The sequence below is a fragment of the Phocoena phocoena genome, chromosome 11 (genome assembly GCF_963924675.1).
Source record: "Phocoena phocoena chromosome 11, mPhoPho1.1, whole genome shotgun sequence".
NCBI lineage: Eukaryota > Metazoa > Chordata > Mammalia > Artiodactyla > Phocoenidae > Phocoena > Phocoena phocoena.
In genome coordinates, this window is record NC_089229.1 from 24510989 (window position 1) to 24532111 (window position 21123).

The window sequence follows — 21123 nt, forward strand, 5'->3', positions numbered from 1 at the left end:
ACATTCTATTGAGAGCAGGGTATTCTTAACAAAGAGGAGTGCTTGGCAAATAGACGGCTCTCAATGCATCGTAGCCATTACCATTATTAGTATATAAAGTTGGACAGGGAATATGCAGGGACTAAATTGATTTTTTTTCTAAGTTGTTAACTAGCATCAAAACCTTTCAGCCATTATTGAATTTCAATCTCCAAAGATTTTACTGAGTCCTTAAAATGGTTTAGATACTTGTAGAATATTTTCTAAAGTATGGTTTGTGATTATCTAAACTTACTAGTTTTTTTTTTTTTTTTTAAATAAAACTAAACAAGGAAGCAAGAAAACAGCAACAAAAAACACAATGCTGATGGGGTGTGTGTCCAGGTACGGAATCTCTTTTCCCCCACACCTTTCCTCCCTGAAGGATACATACATGTTTCTAAGGCACCTTGTTTACTGAGTAGCTTCAGAGGTTAGCACAGGATGACAACTAGAGGGCCCTGAAAGGAGAAAACGATGCCCATCCCACTCTTCTGACCTGAAGCCCAAATTCTGATTTCAAGGGAAATGAGGTATGAGGTTTGGAATCTTGCTAACCCCAAAACTTAATGACTAAAATATAAACATACTGTATGTCCTAATCCAGCTGGTACTGCTTAGTTGCACAATGGAAAACTTCTACTTCCTCCTCTGCACTAGGAAGACAGGAAGTGTAAGGAGGATTACCCACTACAAACAGTCAAAATCCCAGCAGGAGGATGTTTCACTCTTACACAAAATAAAAAGGCTCAAATGTTATTCTATTTAGACAATAAATCAAATAGAAAGGAGAATTGGAAGGAACACTTCAAAAAAAAAAAAAAAAAGACAGGATTCTGAAATAGAGAGGCAGCCCTGAAAGAAGCAGAAATACAGTTTGAATAACTCTGATCCCATTTATTTCTTATTAACATTCATGACAAAAATGGTCAGTTTGTTCTCATAAAATCTATGTGGCTCACTCTACCTGTCACCCTAGGGAATGTGCCTTTCAATTTCCTTGACACATAATTTTATTAGAAGTATCATGAAATGTCAAGCTAACCAGCATCTGGGAAAGGGACTGTCCAACACTCTCAGCAGCGCCCAGACAGAGGCGCATGGAGGGTAAAGTTCACCTACTAAAACTCATTCATCCTGACAGTAGGCTTCCCCAAGTGACAGCTCTGCTGCAAAAAGCCAGCAACATCAAAGTTTCTGCAGGTTTTTTCCTAAGGGCCAAGCCCATGGATTTAAAATCGGGGCAATTCTGGTATACTTGCACATTATTTGCATACATCTATCTGGTCTTCAAATTAAAGTTCTATTACAACACTCCTTTCTGTGCCATTTTGTAATGTGTAGTTTCTCGTTTCCTTCTTTCTCCCTAAAAAAAAAAAATCACTCATATCCTCCACACTAAAAGGGTATAAGACATGTAGAGAGCTAGGGAAAGAATGAAGCTAAGTGACAAGAAATACTTTCTAGGGCTGCTACTGCTCTCTGGGACACAGTTTGGAGAAAGGAGTTCTATGTGCCTCCATAGGAAATCATATAGCCATATAGTCATTTATATATATATATATATATATATATTATATATATATATATATATACACACACACATATATATTCAATACATATAATTATATATAGAATATATAGTTAGATATATAAACATTTTCTAAATATACATTTATATATTATATATTCAAGTCATTTATTTCTATAGGAAACAGTATAGTAAAAGTTCCTTCTGTCTTCAAACTTCAGTGGGGAAAACAGTGTATTATTATACTAAGCCTATTTTAACCATCAATCAACTACCATTGTCTTCTTTTTTTTTTTACCATTGTATTCTTAAAGATAGCTACAAATGTGACAATACTCTAAACGAGTGGGTCTCAAGTGTTTTTACTCTCAGCACACATTTACATCGTTAAAAATTATTAAGAAACCCCAAAGAGCTCTATCAATATTTACCATATTGGAAATTAAACGGAGAAATGTTTAACTTAACATTTATTAATTCATTTAAAAATAAAAATCATAAACCCATTATATTTAATATAAATAATGTATTTTTATGGAAAATATATTTTCAAAAACCAAAAAATAGTGAGAAGGATTCCATTGTTTTTGCATTTTTGCAAATCTCTTTAACATCTGGCTTAAAAAGAGAAAATCTGCTTAATAGAAGACTTTCGCATCTGCTTCTATATTCAGTCTGTTGTGACATAATGTTTTGGATGAAGCGTATGAAGAAGACTAGGTCTCACACAGATAGTTATTGAAAACGTGGGAGGAGTATTTTAAGAGCCTCTTCAAATAATTGTGAATATTCTTCCTTGACACTATACCAACATGTGACAAATGATAGTTTCTTAAAAGTGTGTTGCTATGTGGAATCCACTACCATACACTGATGAACTTTTCCTACTCTGTTACATGGAAATCCATCAGTCTGTCTTGTTAACCAGGATTTTGGAACATCATGCACTGGCCATTTGGAAAACATTAGCTCCCTGAGCTAAATAGATTCCCTTAACGTTGAAGCATTTCATGACACAGTTTTTAAAAAACGATGCTCGTTAATATCACCACCAGTCCCATCAAAAAAATTTAAGCATTAGAAAACTGTCAAGCTCATGATGGCAAATACAAATTTTCCAAAAATCCAATTTTTCTATGAAACTTTAGATTTTATCATTGACAACAAAAACTATTAGTTGTTTCCCTAGAAGTGGCATGTTCGTTTTGCTCATTTTCAGCAGAATACCTGTCAAATACCCAAGTCTGCATAATCATGGTTTGTCAGTTGTTTTTTCAAATAAAAATGTTGTTCCATGAAAAAAACAGCTTGTTCAGCTCTCAGTTCATCCACATGTGTGCTGTTCCTCAAGACAACCATCAGACTGTGATATGCAGCAGAAGTGCTTGAGGTATATTTCCCACTTAATATATTCCCACAGAATATTAAAACTACATTCGAGGGCTTCCCTGGTGGTGCAGTGGTTGGGAGTCCGCCTGCTGATGCAGGGGACACGGGTTCGTGCCCCGGTCCGGGAGGATCCCACATGCCGCGGAGCGGCTGGACCCGTGAGCCATGGCCGCTGAGCCTGTGCTCCGCAGTGGGAGAGGCCACAGCAGTGAGAGGCCCGCATACTGAAAAAAAAAAAAAAAAAAAAAACTACATTCGAGAATAGGTATTTATAAATATAACAGATTCTACTGCTTCATCAAAGGCATTCTTAAGTAAATCTGGCTTTTTTTTTTTTAATTGCAAGCGTGCAGCAGTGAAGAACAGAATGGCTAGTAGTTCGGTTTGGTGTCACTGCTTTGATTCATGGTGAGCTACCGGAAGTTTTACCACTGTTGCTTTTTCAGCATCAGTGCAAATAACAACACAGTGAAAAAGGCAAGCAACCTCTTAGTTTTATAAACTATTATAAACATAGTTTACTATGTTATAAACTACTATAAAAATAGTTCTGACCTTACAGACCTCCCTGAGTTTCAGGAACGCCCAAAGGTCTGAAGACCACACTTGGAGAACCACTGCTCCAAACAGACTTTATGGACCTTCATCGCTGCTTTCAAACCACAGAAATTTTAAATTCCCCAAAACCTATACTGTCTCTAGCATAAAATCAAATTTAGATGTGGTTAATCATGGAATAGCCTTCAGTCAAGGCTCCCACTGATGAGACAATTGTCTGTTTCCAATCTAAGCAAAAGCAAAGGGGGATTTCTGCTGAATTTATTTCCCCTTTGCAAAGGCTACAAGAGGGCTTCTCCTGTTTAAAGAGAATGGCCATCTAAAAAATTAACTCCCTTACCAAATTCTGAATCTAATGCATAGAACTTAAAACATGGAATTTTAGTATAATGAGAAAGTTGAGGGAAAAAAATTTGTTTCCATCTAATTTGATCATTTCTTTTCATTCAGTGATTATATGTTTCATTTCTAAAATTTCTATTTAGTTTTTTTTTTTTCTAAATTCATCTGTTCCTTTTTTATCTCCTCTCATTCTCTTCCATCCTTCACATCTTTGAACAGTTTATTTCTTGGGCTGGGAAGCTGCCATTTGTTGTGCCTGCTAACTCTCTTCTGTGGCTCTTTCTTCATTTGGTTTATGATATTTGACTCTGTGCTACCTTTACCGGCGGTTATTTTCCATGAGAGTCCTGCACTTCCTAGGTAATCTCTATGAGACAGTTTTGGTTTTGCCTCTGCTCCAGCTCTGTGATGTCAGGATCAGTTTCAAGGTTAATTTCCCAGGGTTTCTGCATTTCATTGTCAGTGCCAGTTTGGACCCCGCAACTGCCAATAGCATTGATCTGAAGAAACTGATTCCCTTGGGTTTTACTCTTTTTCCATCCAGGGCAGGCAGCAGTTTCCTTGCTGGTCCCCAGAGACCACTGTGGAATCCCAAGCTAGGGGACAGTTTCATTCTGTATCAGAGAAACAAAGAAGACTGGACTGGGATCCTACCCTACTGTGTACCAATTATATCAGAGCATCAGATTTGCCCTCTCTGCTGGGTCACTTTCATTAGCATATAATACATCATCACTGCTCCCATCTCAAGAAAATTTGTCTTGACCCTACTTCTACCAGCTGCTGACATCCTATTCCTCTACTCCCCTTTACTGTAAAACTCCTCAAAAGAATCATCTTTACTTGCAGGTTCCAATTTCTCTCCTCCCATTTTCTCATAAAACCACTCTAAATATGCTCTTTCCCCCACTGCCTTCTAAAATTACTCCTGCCGAGGTCCCCAGTGACCTCCACGTTGCTAAATCAATCCAATGGTCAATTCTCTATTCTCATCTCAGTCTATCTGGAGCTTTTAGCAGAGTCATCACTCCATTCTCCCTGATACACTTTCTTCACTTGGCTTTCAGGATTTCATAATCTCCTGGTTTTCATATATTTACTGGTCATTTCTTCTCAGTCTCCTCTGCTGGTTCCTCATTTTCTCCCCAGTCTCCAACCAAACCCAACCCTCAGTCCTTGGTCCTTCTCTTTCTTTCATCTACTCACATTCCCTAAGGAATCTCATTCATTATAAAGGCTTGAAATACTATCTATATTCTAAAGACTCCAGAATATTTGACATTTTCAATTGCACCTCCAAGGGACATAGTCTAAACGCGTCCAGAATCTAACTTCAGATCTTTCCCCTAAATAAGCTCCACCGCCGCAATCTTCCCCACTGTGGTTAGGGACAACTTCTTTTGTAACTCCTCTCTTTTTCTCACCACTCTACAGCCAATCCATCAGCAAATTCTAATGGCTCTACTTTCAAAATATACCCAGAATCCGACTTATCACTACCTCTAGTGCTACGGCCCTGATCAGAGCCACTAACATATTTCTTCTTATTATAGCAGCTTCCCCAGCTGATCTCCCTGCTTTCAAACCCTTTCCCTCTTACAGTCAATTCTCAACCTAAAAACCAGGGTTATCCCTTTGAAGTGAAAATCAGATGATGTCATTCCTCTGCTTGAAACAATACAATGACTCCTTACTTCCCTCAGAGTAAAAGCAGAAGTCTTCACCCTGGCCAGAAGGTCCTATATAATCTGCCTCCCCCATCAAGGATGACCTCTTTGAACATCTCTCTTAAAACTCTCGCTCGCTCCATTCTAGCCACAAGAGACCCCGTGCTGTCCCTCAAACATGTATCAGGCATGTTCCCATGGCCTGCAACACTCCATCTACAGGTATTTGCATGGGCCCCCATGTTTATTTGTTCACATGTCACCTCATCAATAAAGCCTATCCTGACCACCCAAAATTTGGTTCAGATGTCAAGATTGATGCCATACACATCAAGGGAGTGTGAAAAGGTTGATTACTCCCATAGTGAAACTATCCAGGAAGAGCAGGGCAGCCTCCCAAACAGGTTGAAAATGTCTTGAGAGAAAAGAGAATGGAGACTGGCTGGGCTTTATAGTAGTTAATGGGTGGCGCTGGGGTAAGGGTTCCCACGTGTGGGCCAGGTCGGTGTGATTTAAACGTCCCACCAGCACCAAAGGAGGGGGCAACTAGGCTTTCTTCTCCAGGTGTGGGGCAGAGGGGACGGGGGTGGCGGAGCTTGAAAGCAGTCAGTTAACGAACATCTAAACGGAGTCATTCTTTTTATTACAACTGCACAGTTTTAACAGGATAACCCCTCCTCCACCCCCTGCCTCTACCCCTGATATTCTCCATAACACTTATTTTTGGCCACACTATATAATTTACTTACTTGTTAGGTTTACAGTTTATTGTCAGCCTGTTTATTATCTAGTAGAATATAAACTCCATGAGGGTAGGAGTTTTGTCAATATTGTTATATATTTTGTGTATACTGTATATATCAGTGTTAGGATACAGAACTTAGGACCATGCCTAGACTATCGTAGGTGCCCCCAAATTACTTGTTGAATGAATTACTTAATGGTAAGATAAGAAATTTGCTCATTATTCAAAGAATCACTATTGAAAGTGTTCTCACAACAGAGGTGTTTATAATAAATGATAGGGGAGTTCTTGAAAGTATATTTCTATATTATTCAATACTAAAAAATCACTGAGAAGTATTTTTAACTATGCAAGTGTTTCTATGTCTATGAGCTTATGAATACAGAAACTATGTTCTATTCATCTTTGTCTCCTTGGTGCCTAGATCAGAGCCCAACAGTGAGGCAGTTAGCAGATACTGGTCACTATATATGAATGAATCAATGAACAAATGAAAAGAAAGCTCTGACATTAGCAACTGCATCACATTTTAAAAATGAGCCACCTACAACAGTTTATTAAGTGGTTGATCACAGCATAGTTCAGGAGATGTCACTTTTTCAAAATAGAGCTTGTTTTTAATGTTTTTATCGGTTGTCTAGGGAGAAAACACCCCATAGGTGTTATTTGTAAAAAAGCTATAAGGGATTTAGGTTCTGCCTTTTAAAAATAAATTATTAATTAAAAAGGAGAACTCTGTGACTTTGTTTATGTTTCACATAAAACATCCTAGCTATATGCTTTAATAAACCAATTAATTTGTTGAGAATTATAGTTTTAAATGTAGTAATGTGTGAAAACTCTCCTGAATAATAAAAAGCAAGTCTGTTCTATTAATCTAGGAATTTATAAAACTTACATAAAATTTACGTATATTTTAACAAATTAGAGCGAGGAAGAAACTGTGATGCCGAGACTCGCCTGTATGCTGCCCGGTGTCTCTGCAGGGCGACTGCAGCCAGCTGCAGCCTAACCTCCACCACAATCTCTAGCTCGCCAGCCGAACACTGAGAGAGGTTCTTATGGCCTGGATGCTCCATCTCTGACACAAGGAAGTTGAGCCTGTCTTCAGCTTCTGTCAGTAAAATTGACTAAAGAAAGAGCAACACACAATCACCCAAGTTCAGAAATAATACAAATCATGTCTCATTCTTATTCATCAAATATTTCTCAGGTACTGAAAAGTAACAATGAATGGAAGACCTAAAAGTAAATCTGAACAAAATCATCAGAGAAGAGAGCTCAGTGAACAGGAAAAAGACAACAGGGAATGAAAAGGGAAGTAATGGCAAGAGTAAGTGTGTAGCAGACCTACTAGATCATGGACTTGAGGATATAGGGAGGGGAAAGGGTAAGCTGTGACAAAGTGAGAGAGTGGCATGGACATATATACGCTACCAAACGTAAAACAGATAGCTAGTGGGAAGTAGCCGCATAGCACAGGGAGATCAGCTAGGTGGTTTGTGACCACCTAGAGGGGTGGGCTAGGGAGGGAGACGCAAGAGGGAAGAGATATGGGAACATATGTATATGTATAACTGATTCACTTTGTTATAAAGCAGAAACTAACACGCCATTGTAAAGCAATTATACTCCAATAAAGATGTTAAAAAAAAAAAAAAGAGTAAGTGTGTAGGGCAGTGACCCTTTATTGCATGCACAGCCAGTGCCCATACTTGCTTATTCATAGTAGCTGTGTTCTAGAAAGTTGCTGCAAACACTGAGTCAGCTAATACTGAAGCATTGCTCCTAGGGAAATACAGGGATAGGTTCCTACGAGCCTCTGGTCACACCATTTTTGTCAGCTGATCAGTATATAACCTTGTCTAATGTGTGTTTATGTTTAAAGACACATTATTGAATATACAGTGTAGATTCATTAACCTTGAACTCACAGCCAATAACTCTACAACTCATGCCTGATCGAAGTTGTCTAACACACATATTTTCTCCAAAAGGCACATCACAGCCTCCTTGCACTTAGGATTACTAGACAGCTCTTCAGCACTATGCATTAGGGGCCATTTCAAATAGTGAAAAGATCAACAAAAGACCCCACAAAAATGCAAAAAGCTTGGCAATAAATGAAAAGGACACTTGTTTATAGTATGAAAGTGGAAAGAAAAAGTCAGCATTGCCTTGTTCAGCTCAGCTGGGAATGTGCATATCAGGCAACTCAAAGTTTTCTATGCTCTGTGCCTGCCCCAGATGACCACCAAAGAGCAGAGAGTATTGATTTGGGAGTTACAATTAAATTTTAGCAGATAAGCAAGTTAGCAAATACTGAATCTGTGAATAATGAGGATCAACTGTATTTCAAATTAAACTATGGTAACCTAACTGGTAATGTAAAGATAATGAGATTTTACAGTTGACAATCAATACTAAATAGCAATAGCAATACTAAATAGGAACATGGCAAAAAAGAAAGGGACCAACCAATCTTTCAAGGAACAGGTCTCTAAAACCTTGTTTGTATAGAGCAGTAAATACTATATAAGGACTAGGGTAATTTAGTATAATGGTTAAGAACGTGATCTGTATTTTATTAGTTGTATGGCATTAGTGAATTTCTTACTGTCTAAGCCTCAGTTTATTCATGGTTCAGCACAATACAGTTCAAAAATGATTAATATGTACATCACAGAGTTGTGAGAATTAAATAATCATGCAAAGTGCATGTCACATAGTAAGCACTGAATAAATGGTACTGTTGTTGTTCCTGTTGTTATCACTATTATTACTAGGAAACACCAAACAGGGCATGGAATGCTCAAATCCCATCAGATAATAAATCTTATTCCCCGAGGAAACTTAATCAAGTTAAAAGGTCAAAGTCTGACACCTCTCGGCATCTGCTTTTCTCATGGGGAGTAGACTCCATCCCTGGCCCCAACCCACGCTTAGGCAAGAAAAACTACGTGAGTAAGCACAGTCCTGAAAGTTGACCTGTCCAGGGCCTAACAGTGGGCTTTCTGGTAACAGATTCACTATGATTTGAAAATTCTTTTAAACTTACCTTTAGTGTGCTAAGTGCGAAGTCCTCTTTCATTTGTGTAAGCTGACAAAGTAAGCCTCCCCCATCCTTTAAACACACCTCTATAAGACACAACATTTTGGAAGAACTAAGGATATCTGTGGTTAGCTTAAATATTAATTCTAATTTACAAAACTCATCATTAGTTGGGAAATTTAATGTTTAAAAACAACCACAATGATAATTAGAAACACACTGCTCTATCCAATGGTCCCTAAATATCAGACATTAGAAGACAGGCTGATTCTTAAATTCTGAAAGGATCTTTTGGGTGCCTGGTGATGCCATTCAAGTTATCGGCTACTGATATAAAATAGCGGTTCCTCACCTGGGATCCCAGGACCCCTTAAGGTCCTCAAAGAATTGGGTTGGCCAGGAAGTTCGTTCAGGTTGTTCGTAAGCTGTTAGAAAAAACCCGAACGAATTTTTTGGCCAGCCCAATATTTTGGGTCTTCCAGATATTTATAATATCTTGATAAGATCTCCTTGGAAGTGTCAGTTCTGCTGATATGCTCCAAGACCTCTCTGGAAGTGTCAGTTCATGCCCCTCACTCTAAGAGCAGAGAGTGAGACCATTTGGAACAGCGCAAACTACAATCCTCAAATATCTCAAAATTCCTACCCACAATCCAAAGCTGGCCCTCATTCTGAGCGAGGGAGCATTGAGAGAATTTAGATCACAAACTTTGCCTGCTATAGTAAGCCTGGCTTCCAGACTACAGGAGGGATAAAAACTACAAGTCATTATTTAACTAGGAATTAATGCACAAATTACCCACCTAAAGAGACTAAGTTTGTCAAGTGGAAGAGGGAGTCCAGAATAACATGGAACTGAACACACCTGACTTCCTCCCTTCTTCCAACTTCAATTTGCCTGGCTCTTCTCCTAAATTAGGAGACTCTGGAGCTAGAGGGTCAGCTGAGTATGAGGGAGGGCCCAGAAGAAAGATCTGGGACTAGGTCTTCTCCCCTAAGGGAAAGTGAGAGACAGGCAAGGATAGAAACAGAGGAATGCTAGGATGATACCAGAACATGAGAAATCCTGGCAAGAGGTTAATCCACCTCTCTCTCCTGCTCTCTCTGCCTCCTGAGTGACCCCAACCCCTGTGTGGCCCTCCCATGTTGTAGCATGCCCGTCCCTCTTGGGAGCTGTAAATAACAAATTCTGTTTTCAATGGCAGCCATCTCCTGATCTGTTGGCCTCACCACACCTGAATAATAAAACTTACACTTTAAAACAGAGGCCAATATTATTCTGATACCAAAACTAGACAAAGACACCGTAAGAAAACTACACAATACATGTTATGAATATGGATGCAAAAATCTTCAACAAAATCCTAGCAAACAATCCAGCAACATATAAAAAGAATTATACCCCATGACCAAGTGGGATTTATCCCAAGAAAGCAAGGTTGGTTAAACACTCAAAAATCAACCAATATAATACATGCCTACAGATAGAATAAAAAACAAAGACCATATAATCATCTTAACAGACACAGGAAAAGCATTTAATAAAATCCAACACCTCTTCATGATAAAAATCACTCAACAACCTAGGAATAGAAGAGAAATTCTTCTAGCTGATAAAGGACATCTATGAAAAACCCACAGTTAACATCATACTTAGTGGTAAAAACAAAAACAAAAACCAAAAAAAAAAAACTATTTTTAAGGCAACATTAATTCATTTGAAAAATATGTATATAGTTTTATACGTATATATGGGCCATAAATCCCATCCATGGGTATCTTATCCTACAGAAATATACACTATAGTATGGATATGTAGTGCTTCCACACTGTTCCCTAGAAACAAAGTGAACGCACAACAGGGGAACGGCTGAATAAGCCATGGGCTGTTCACAGCATAAAACACCACACAGCCGGTTTAGGGGACCAGAGCAAATCAGCTGACTTGGAGTGGCTTAGCAAAGTTTTTTACATAAGAAATGCAAGAGGCAGAAAAATGTAAAATACATCATTTCTTAAATAAAGGACAAATCCTATGTTGTATGTGCAGCTGACCCTTGATCAACATGGGGGTTAGGGACACTGCCCTCCATGCAGGTGAAAATCCATGTATAATTTATCGTTGGCGCTTGGTAGAGACGGTCCTCTGTATCCACAGTTCAGCATCTGCAGATTCAACCAACCACAGATTGTGCAGTACTGTAACATTCACTACTGAAAAACACTGGTGTATAAACAGACCTGTGCAATTCAAGCCTGTTGTTCAAGGGTCAACTGTATATAATGTAAGAAAGTGGACAAATATGCAGATACATTGGTGGATATGGATAGGCAGGTGCCTAGACATAAGCACATATGTGTGTCATTAAGTGAGCTCAGAGAAAACCATGAAAGAATATCTACTAGAATGTTCATATGGATTATTGGGGGTAGAGTGGGGGATAGGTGGGGAAAGGGAATAGAAAGAGAAATAAGCAAGAAAGAATAGAACAAAAGATTACCTTTCAAGTTTGGGAGGTTTGGTCTGTTTTTCTCATTAGTAAGTCCATGGCAGACTGGTTTCATTTTGTGTTCTGGGACACAATTTATTGTTGCAGCCACATTTACTAAAAAGTATGCTTTAACAAAGGCAAACTTATTTAAGAGATGTTGCTGACCGACTGTAACCAGAATTAGAGGCAAGCCTTTGCTTATTAAATCATCAAGTGCCTAAAAAAATTTTTAAAAAAAGACAAAGTAGTAAAATACTGTTTTCAGGTATTATTAGCTTCAGTCCCCTTCTGCAGTCCTCATTTGGTGCAGGGTGAAGGAATTCAGGGATAGACCTGAGGGAACATAATCGGCAGGTCCGTTGACAGAGGCGTCACAACGATGCCAGCAGGTCCACAGTGCTCCCGCCATTTCCCACCAGTTGGTTACCCGCCCGATGAGGCCAGCCCTGCCACACAGAGAGAGTGAGCCCAGTGCCGACAGCGAGGAGGGGACACCTTATCAAAATGGAGCAACTGACAAAGCTCATCAGCCATGCGTGCTGGCCGCTCTGCTTTAGCTCGAGTAAATTAGAGCTCACAGGATGGGGAAAAAGGGGAAGGACGGGAGGATAAGCAAACCCCTTCCCAACTTAGGATCTGTGTCAGTCATGAGAATCCCCACCTTGAGGACTCCCTCAACTTCCTGGTCCCCTCCCTTGCATGCACACTTCCTTGGCAATCATGCTAAGTGGCACCACTTTAAGTTCCTGACCAAACCTCAGTGCCACCTGGTCATCATCCTGCATTTTCCCAGTCCATTCACTCTTGCTGTCTCCTAGACAACCATTTCATGCTCTTCTTGTTTCTAAATTCTAACACTTTCTCCCCGATGCCCCTCCCAGCTAGTAACCTTGCTTCCTATACTTAAATGAGAAAACTGAAGCAGTGAGAGTAGTGTCCACAGACCTCACAGCTCCACCCCTCCCACCTATCCAAGCATCTGCCTCACTGCCCTGCCTTCCTTCCTGCTTCCTAAGGCTGGTGCCACCACTTAGGCCATCAGTCCTGTCCCCACTGGTATACTCAGCCATTCTCTCCTACATCATAAGTGTTCCCTTTCTAACAAATACCATATGATATCACTTACATGTGGAATCTAAAGTATGACACAAATGAACTTATCTATGAAACAGAAACAGACTCATAGACACAGAGAACAGACTTGTGGTTGCCAAGGGGAGAAGGTGGGGGAGGGATGCACTGGTAGTTTGGGGTTAGCAGACATAAACTATTATATATGGAATGGATAAACAACAAAGTCCTATTGTATAGCACAGAGAACTAAATTCAGTATCCTATGATAAACCATAATGTAAAAGAATATGAAAAAGAATGTATGCATATACATGTGTATAACTGAATCATTCTGCTGTACAGCAGAAATTAACACAAAATTGTAAATCACCTATACTTCAATTTAAAAAAAAGTTCCCTTTCTACAGAGACATTCCCATCAGCACACAGCCATGCTGTCTTCACCTCCATTTTAAAAACCAAAAACTCTCTATACCCTGACTTCCCCCTCCAGTTACTACCCTAATTCTCACTTCCCCTAACAGCAACAACGTACAAGGTTGTCAATATTCCAATCTCTCTCCTTTCATTGGCTTTTAAACCTACTCCATCCTTACACTGAAACCCTTTGGTCAAGGTCACCAACGGCCTACACTTGGCTAAATCTAATGGTTAATTCTCAGTCTTCGTATGCCATGTTACTTTAATCTAAGACACCGTTATTTTACATGCCAATTAAACTTTCACATGCCCACAATTGTAAAATGCATTCTGATTGCAGAGCTATTAAATGTTTTTAAAAATTCATGTTTAAGACTTCATGAATTATGGTAGTGCATTTCTCAGCAAAATTTGACACTATTAATCATTCCCTCTTCTGAAAATGCTGCTTCTCTTGGCTTTCAAGCCACCACACTCCCTTGGTTTCTTTCCTATTACATCCACTACTCCTTTTCCGTCTTCTTTGCTGGTTCCTCCTCTTTTCCTATACCTCTAAATATTGGAGTGTCCCAGGGCTCCATCCTCTTCCAACCTCTCATTCTCTCCCCTTCGATGATCTTAATCAGGCTCATGGTTTTAATCTCATCTAAATGCTGATTAAATCCCAAGTTTTTGTCTCTAGCTCCAACTTCTCTTCTAACTCAAGACTCATATAATCAACTTCTGACTCAATTCTTCCACTTGGATGTCTAACAGATATCTCAAACTCAACCTGTCCAAAACTGTATTCCTAGTCTCCCACACAAACACAAACACACACACACATAGTATAAGCTCTATGAGGACTGAGAATCTGTCTGTATTATTGGTTAACTAATGTGTCTGATTGACAGTACCTGCCACACAGTAGACTGAATGGATTAGCTAAAGTGATCCCTTTAAAACACAAGTAGATCAGGCCACACCTCTGCCCTAAACCCTCCAGTGGCTCCTCCTTTTGTTCAGAGTAGGAGTGTAGGTGACAAAAGCCCTACAAGGCCCTCCTCCATCTGAGCACCCCACCACCATCTACCCTGTTACCTCTCTGACCTTATCTCCAACTGCTCTCCCATCATTCACACAACTGTAGCCACACTGGCCAAGATGTCCCTCACTAAGCTAGGCAATCCTGCCCCAGGGCCTTTGCACTCACTGTAGCCTGTTCTTAGATTATTCTTTCTCCAGATTTCATGGGACTTGCACCTTTACCTGCTTCAGGTCTGTTCACCAGTGTCACCTCAGTGAGGACTAAGCTGATTGTCCCATTCAAAATTACAACCCCAGTCTAGCCCCATGTTCCCAATCCCCTTTATGAGCTGCTGGGTTCATTTTCCCCTACAGCATGGTTCACCTCCTAACATACTATATAATTTACTCATTTGTAACATGTACATATATATGTTTATTACTAGTCTTTCCCATTAAAATATAAGCTCCCTGAGGGCTTAGAATTTGTTTTGTTGATTAACTGATGTATTTGTCTGACAGCACAAGAAGAGTACCTTGCACACAATAGGCTCTTATTAAATATTTGTTGAATTAATATAAAAGGCAGATGCTGGGGCTATGTATTCTATAAAAAAAAAAAAAAAGAAATTATTTGCCTTACATGAACTAAAAAAAAAAAACCCTCATTGTTTGGGAGAGTATGAGGCAATGCTCGCAGTGGGGAGATCTGTTGCTGTTGTTCATTCTCCTTCCTTAAGCCCTTCTAAAGGGTGGAAAGCAATACCTGCCAAACAGCCAGACATGGAGCAACTCTGAGCCTGACCTGGTAACAAATGATCGTACTAAGGAAATAGTTGACATTCTCCATCTAGAAAAGAAACTTCAGACTGGTTGGGGGTGGGGTGTGTGTGTAGGAGAAGGTTTCTCTTTTCTATCCACAGCAAACAGTGATTTAATGAGCCCTAACAATTACACACAAACTCTTGAGGATCAAAAGAAGATTAATTAGTAATGCTATCCAACACTCCTTCCTCTCCCTCTGTACAGAAAATATGAAGTGTAATCTGAAGCGTCTTAAGCAGACCAACAGTTCTGTTTTAATTAATTAGCTAATAGAAATCGGTTTTCCATTATACAGTACTGTCAGTCTCTTTCTGTTTAAAAAAAAAAAAAAGATCAGACAAACATTCCTTTTATACCCAAGACCACTTTTATAACCAAAACCAAAAGAAGTGTTTTTAGGATGCCCTGGCATTTATGACTGGAAAGAAATAAATATTCCAAAGCATCCCAAGGTCTCAGAACACTAAAATGAAAGATGAATATGTATTTGTATCTTCCTAATACCAGTTCTTTCATTCCAGGCAACTTGCTTATAAATTAAAACAAATTTTAAGGCAAAAACAATGAATCATCTGAAGCATAATTAAAAGTGAAGTTTGTGGAATAAAATTAACAATAATAGAAAAGGAATAAGATTACATTTAATAAAAGGTAGATAAATTCCTACCAAAATTATGGAGGAAAAAAATAAAGCAATTTTGAGGAAATGTCTCTCAAAGTTATTTCATAAAAATTAATACTTTACTTAGTGAAACAGAATGCTGTTTCTGAGCATTTAAAAAAACCAAAAACTATGTGTACCTGTCTATATGCATTAACTATCACCTGCCTGTGTGAACCCCTTGCCCCTCTGTAACCCCCTTAACAATGGTTGCCCTACCACCCTTCCACTCCAACACTTCCTAGTGGACAAACTGCTGGGACTCTAAGATTTTTTTAATGACTTCATAAAATTTAAATGCTTTTAGGTCACCAAAAGTTTAAAACCCAATCATTCCATTAATGACAAGAATAAACCTATTGGGATGGGCAGTCTGGTCCTCTCTTTGTAAAAAATAGTGGGGAAATCGGAGGAATTGCTTATAAAAATGTCATATGAAAACCTTCCTTTAACTAATGCTATGATGGTAATCATACTGTAATATATAAATGTATCAAATCAATGCATTGTACACCTTAAACTTACACAATGTTATACATCAGTTATACCCTCCAAAAAAACTGAAAAAGAGAAAAAAAAAAGAAAACCTTCCATACATTGGCTGAGAGGCAGTCTCAGACTGGGGCAATGGATCCGAGTAAAAGCAGTATCGAACAGGTGGGCTATCACAAAATCCTTTACTGATGATCAAAGTTATTAGGTAACTAAGATAGATATTAGATACTTGGCATGGCTAGATAAGCAAACTGAATATGCATGTGTAACTGAAAATTGAGGAGCAGTGACTGATATTTGCTCCATCTGAAAACCAGATCAGTTTGGGTCCGACCATATCTCTGGCCTCAATATTTGGAGAACAGACTCCATTGCCAGACATAGAAGAGCATATTACACAGCAGATATTCAAAAACAAAGATTATACATACCAAAAAGATTGAAATGACTCAAAAATTATGCACACTAAATATCCAGTATTTATAAAATATCATTATCCTTACCTGCATATTTTCTTTACTAGTAAGAGGTTTTCCCGAGTCAAATGATTGAAATAGCTGCCAATATACAAAATGTTAACATTAGAAACAAGAGTATTGAGTGTTCCTTTAAATTAAACTGTTAATGTGTTCTAAAACTATCTTAAATATAATTTTTATTATAAAAGTAATCCATGCTCTAGTCAGAAAAGACAAGTATAGTATAAAGAAGAAAGCAAAAATCAACATCTTTAGGTTGTCAATGTTAATATCTAGGTGTCTTTACTACCAATTTCTTTTTGATGTATTTTAAAATTTTCTATATGTATTTGGATTCCTTTTCACTAAATGTTACATCATAATTATTTTCCCACACCATTAAGTTATTTGTAAACCTCATCTAATAGCTCAGTAACGTTCTATCCTATGAATGTAGCATAATAACTTAACCTCTCTCCTATTGTTAGACATCTAAGAAGACCACTTCTCATCCTCACCCCACCATTCAGCCCTGGTTTAAATAATATTGGTGACTATTTTGCTGGTATTTCTGATTATCACCTTTGGATAGATTCCTGGAAGCAGAAGTGCCGGGTCATAGGATAAGACTATATTGAGAAAATTGAAAAGGGGTAGCTCAATCTACCTTCCACCCATGTTCTATGAAAATGCCAGGATTACTGCACTTTCAATAGCATTGCGTATTAGCACTTAAAAATGTTTTTGCCAGTTTGAGGTAAATTGTACTACTCTTCACAATGATGCTTTTTGTGGTTCTTCCCTTGTTTGTGAATTACCTGTTAATATGTTTGGCTCCAAATATAATACTGCATTAGAAGACATTCAATTCATTCCTCACAGAACATTGTATCGTTATGAGGTTGCATCCCTTCTGGTACAGCTGCCTTTTTTTTTTTTTTTTTTTCCCGTACGCGGGCCTCTCACTGCCGTGGCCTCTCCCGTTGCGGAGCACAGGCTCCAGACGCGCAGGCTCAGCAGCCATGGCTCCCGGGCCCAGCCGCTCCGCGGCATGTGGCATCTTCCCGGACCGGGGCACGAACCCACATCCCCTGCATCGGCAGGCGGACTCTCAACCACTGCACCACCAGGGAAGCCCACAGCTGCCCTTTTTAAAAGGTGCCCATTCTTAGATGTCAATACTAATACCACATCCACTTGGTCACCTGGAAGTCACCAGCATCTTCCATGAACAGGCCACTCATATGTGCGTGGTATCCTACTTCGAGCACCTGTACGTATTTGACTGAGGGCATTCTGTGGCCACAGGAGAGTTTCAGGAGAGGCTGAAAGTGCAGGGAGGAACCCCTACGAATGAGGGGCAAGAGACAGTCTCTCTGCAGGCCCCACCTGCCTGTGGTGGGGATCTCATTAATGTTCTGTGGAGTGGTTTTCCTCGTCTCCCTGTCTGACTTTCCCACTCACTCACTGTTCTTCCTGGAATCATCTCTCAAACACACTAATTGTTCCCAAATTTTTGTCTCAGGATCTGCTTTTGAGGAACCCCTAAATCAAGACATCACATATTGCTCTTTTTGGAAGAAAGTGCTGGTGAGTGTTTAAAAACATTTCTTTTTTTGAAGATATTCTTTATTTCCTTTAACACATTGAAAAGTGAGTAACTGAATCCAGGGAGAGACCTTTGGTGATATAATTTGAAGAGAGTTAATGATGGGACTTTAGATTTGGTGATGAGAGCAGAATTGAAATATGAGTATATTAAAAAAAATAGAATTTTTTTAAAAGCCCGTGAAAAGTTCAATCATAGGGCTTCGCTGGTGGCGCAGTGGTTGAGAGTCTGCCTGCCGATGCAGGGGACACTTGTTCATGCCCCGGTCCGGGAAGATCCCACATGCCACGGAGCGGCTAGGCCCGTGAGCCATGGCCGCCGAGCCTGCGCATCCAGAGCCTGTGCTCCGCAACGGGAGAGGCCACAACAGTGAGAGGCCCACGTACCGCAAAAAAAAAAAAAAAAAAAAAAAAAAAAGTTCAATCATAATCTGTAAGACTTTTCCAGTAACTGCTTTACAACTGAAATTTAATTCATTAATCCTGTCTTTAAATAACTAGCCTGTAGCCTAATAACGTTGGCAACTATTTTAATTTTAAACCCTGAACGCACTTCCTCTTTTAATTACACTTTTTAAATTCCCAACTGAAGCTGGAAAAGCTGCAAGTTAACTTTGAAAACACAAAATTTGAAGTCATAATCCATCGGGAAACAATTCGCCCACACTTTTGTCTTACGAAAACTAGTTGATAAAAAATGAAGTTTGGAATTTATCTGTAAAAATGAGTTTCAGACCACTTGTCTATTTGTTTTGGTGAAAGCAGTAACCATTGAAAACTCTCGTTTCCTATTCTACCCAACGGGTTTCCCTTTCCTTCTTGTCTTCCGGACCCTAAATGTGGAGGGCCCCAAGTTTCAGTCCTCTGCCTTCTACTTTTCATTATCTGCCTTGGTCCCCAGCTGCTCTCCCCCAGTCCCATGACTTTAAATTTCTGTCGATGCTCCCAAATTTACCTGCAGCTTCAAACTCTCCCCTGAATTCCAGAACATATACTCTCTACACCTATGTAGGCTGTATCTCCACCTGCTTGTCCACTAGGAATCTCACACTTAACACGCTCTACCCCTGCCTTGGGGCAGCGGGACTCCCCATCTCTGCCAATGAAAACTCTCTGCTACCTGCTGCTCACGTTGAACACTCTGTAGTCAGGTCTGACTTCTTTCTCTTACATCCCACGTCTCAACCATCATTAGCAAATGCTGTCAGCTCTACCTTTGCCATGTGTCCAGAATTCCACCACTTTTCACTCCTCCCACCACTGTTACCCTGACCACTGTCACATCTCACTCAGGTCACTGGCAAAGGCCTTCTCCCTGTTCTCCCCATTTATACCCAAGCTCATCCACAGCCCATTCCCCAAACAGCAACAAAGCGGTTCTTTGAAATTTACTTCCTGTCCCATCACTCCTCTGTTCAAAGCTCTACAAGGCTTCCCATCTCATTTAGAGTAAACTCCAGTCCTAGCATGCAAACTCCACTTTGCATGCAAACTGCTAGCATGCAAATTTAAGTTCTGCCTTTTGGAATTCTCTGGGTGGTCCGACATGACCTGGCTCCTGGGTCCTGCCCCCTCTCCTCCTCCTCTCCTCCTCCTCTCTAATCCACCCTCACGCGGCCTTCCTGGTTTTCCTCAACCACATCTTACAGGCCTTTGCCCTTGCACTGCCTCCTATTTGGAAGGTTGTTCCCTCAAATCTTTCACTCCCTTATTAGAGAGACTTCCCAAACCACCCTCAACAGAACAGCTACCCACCGCTCTGGTCACTTCCTGTCCCCTCAACTCAGCTTGATTGTCCATCAGAGCATGTCACCCTCTGACATGTAGTTCTGTGCTTAATGTGTTTATTATTTGTCTTCCTCACTGGACTGTCCAATAGTAACATGCCTCCAGGAAGGCAATAACTCCATTTGTCTTTCTACTGCTCTATTCTCATGTCTGGAATAGTGCCTGCATTCAGTCAGCACTCAATAAATACTTTTAAATGAATTAAAATATAATTTAAATAACAAAATGCAAACTATTTTATAACAGGGAAAGGCTGCTGCTTGAGAAGCAAGCAAGAAAATACTGCTAATTTAACCCAGGTAACAAGATGAAATAGTTTGTGCTATAGAAAATGAACCAAAAAACATGACTGACTCCCACATAGACAGCTAGATAGATAAATATACAGTCATCCCTTGGTAACTGTGAGGGATTGGTTTCAGGATTCCCCACCCCCCATACCAAAATCTGCAATGCTCAAGTCCCTCATATAAAATGGCACAGTATTTGCAGATAACTTAGGCGCATCCTCCCATATACTTTAAATCATTTCTAGATTACTTATAATGCCTAATACAATGTAAATGGTACGTAAAGAACTGCTAGCATGCAAGTTTAAGTTCTGCCTTTTGGAATTCTCTGGAATTTTTTTCCAAATATTTTCAATCCACGGTTGGTTGAAGCCACTGACGTGGAACCCACGGATACAGAGGGTCCACTGTAGATGTACAGACAGACACACACGTATCCGATCGTCTACTGAACGTCCCTCTTAGGATTTTCTGTAGATAACTTGACACTTAGCCTCATTACGATAAATTATAACACTGTAGCAGTCATATTGAGAAAAAAGCAGCAACATTTTAGGGGTATACATTGAAGTAATGTATGCATTATATGTAAATATGTCTGCCTATGCAAGTAGTTTTCAAGACATAACTATTCCGCAGTTTCTTTTAGGTCCCCTGAATTTGAATCCCACCAGCATGTATCATGTCTGCCAGTCTCACTCCTCA

The 21123-nt window shown here is 39.6% G+C and overlaps 1 protein-coding gene across 2 annotated transcripts in view; it reads right to left on the minus strand.

The window, feature by feature from the left end:
• The window catches only part of CFAP54 (cilia and flagella associated protein 54), a 297839-nt gene that overhangs the window by 96810 nt on the left and 179906 nt on the right, over positions 1-21123 (minus strand). For both annotated transcript variants that reach the window (XM_065887671.1, XM_065887669.1), the window contains 4 exons: positions 16778-16831; positions 11804-12011; positions 9309-9388; positions 7211-7380 (listed from right to left, as the gene is read on the minus strand). In XM_065887671.1, the coding sequence (XP_065743743.1) occupies positions 7211-7380; positions 9309-9388; positions 11804-12011; positions 16778-16831 (512 nt within the window). The remainder of the gene's footprint in view (positions 1-7210; positions 7381-9308; positions 9389-11803; positions 12012-16777; positions 16832-21123) is intronic.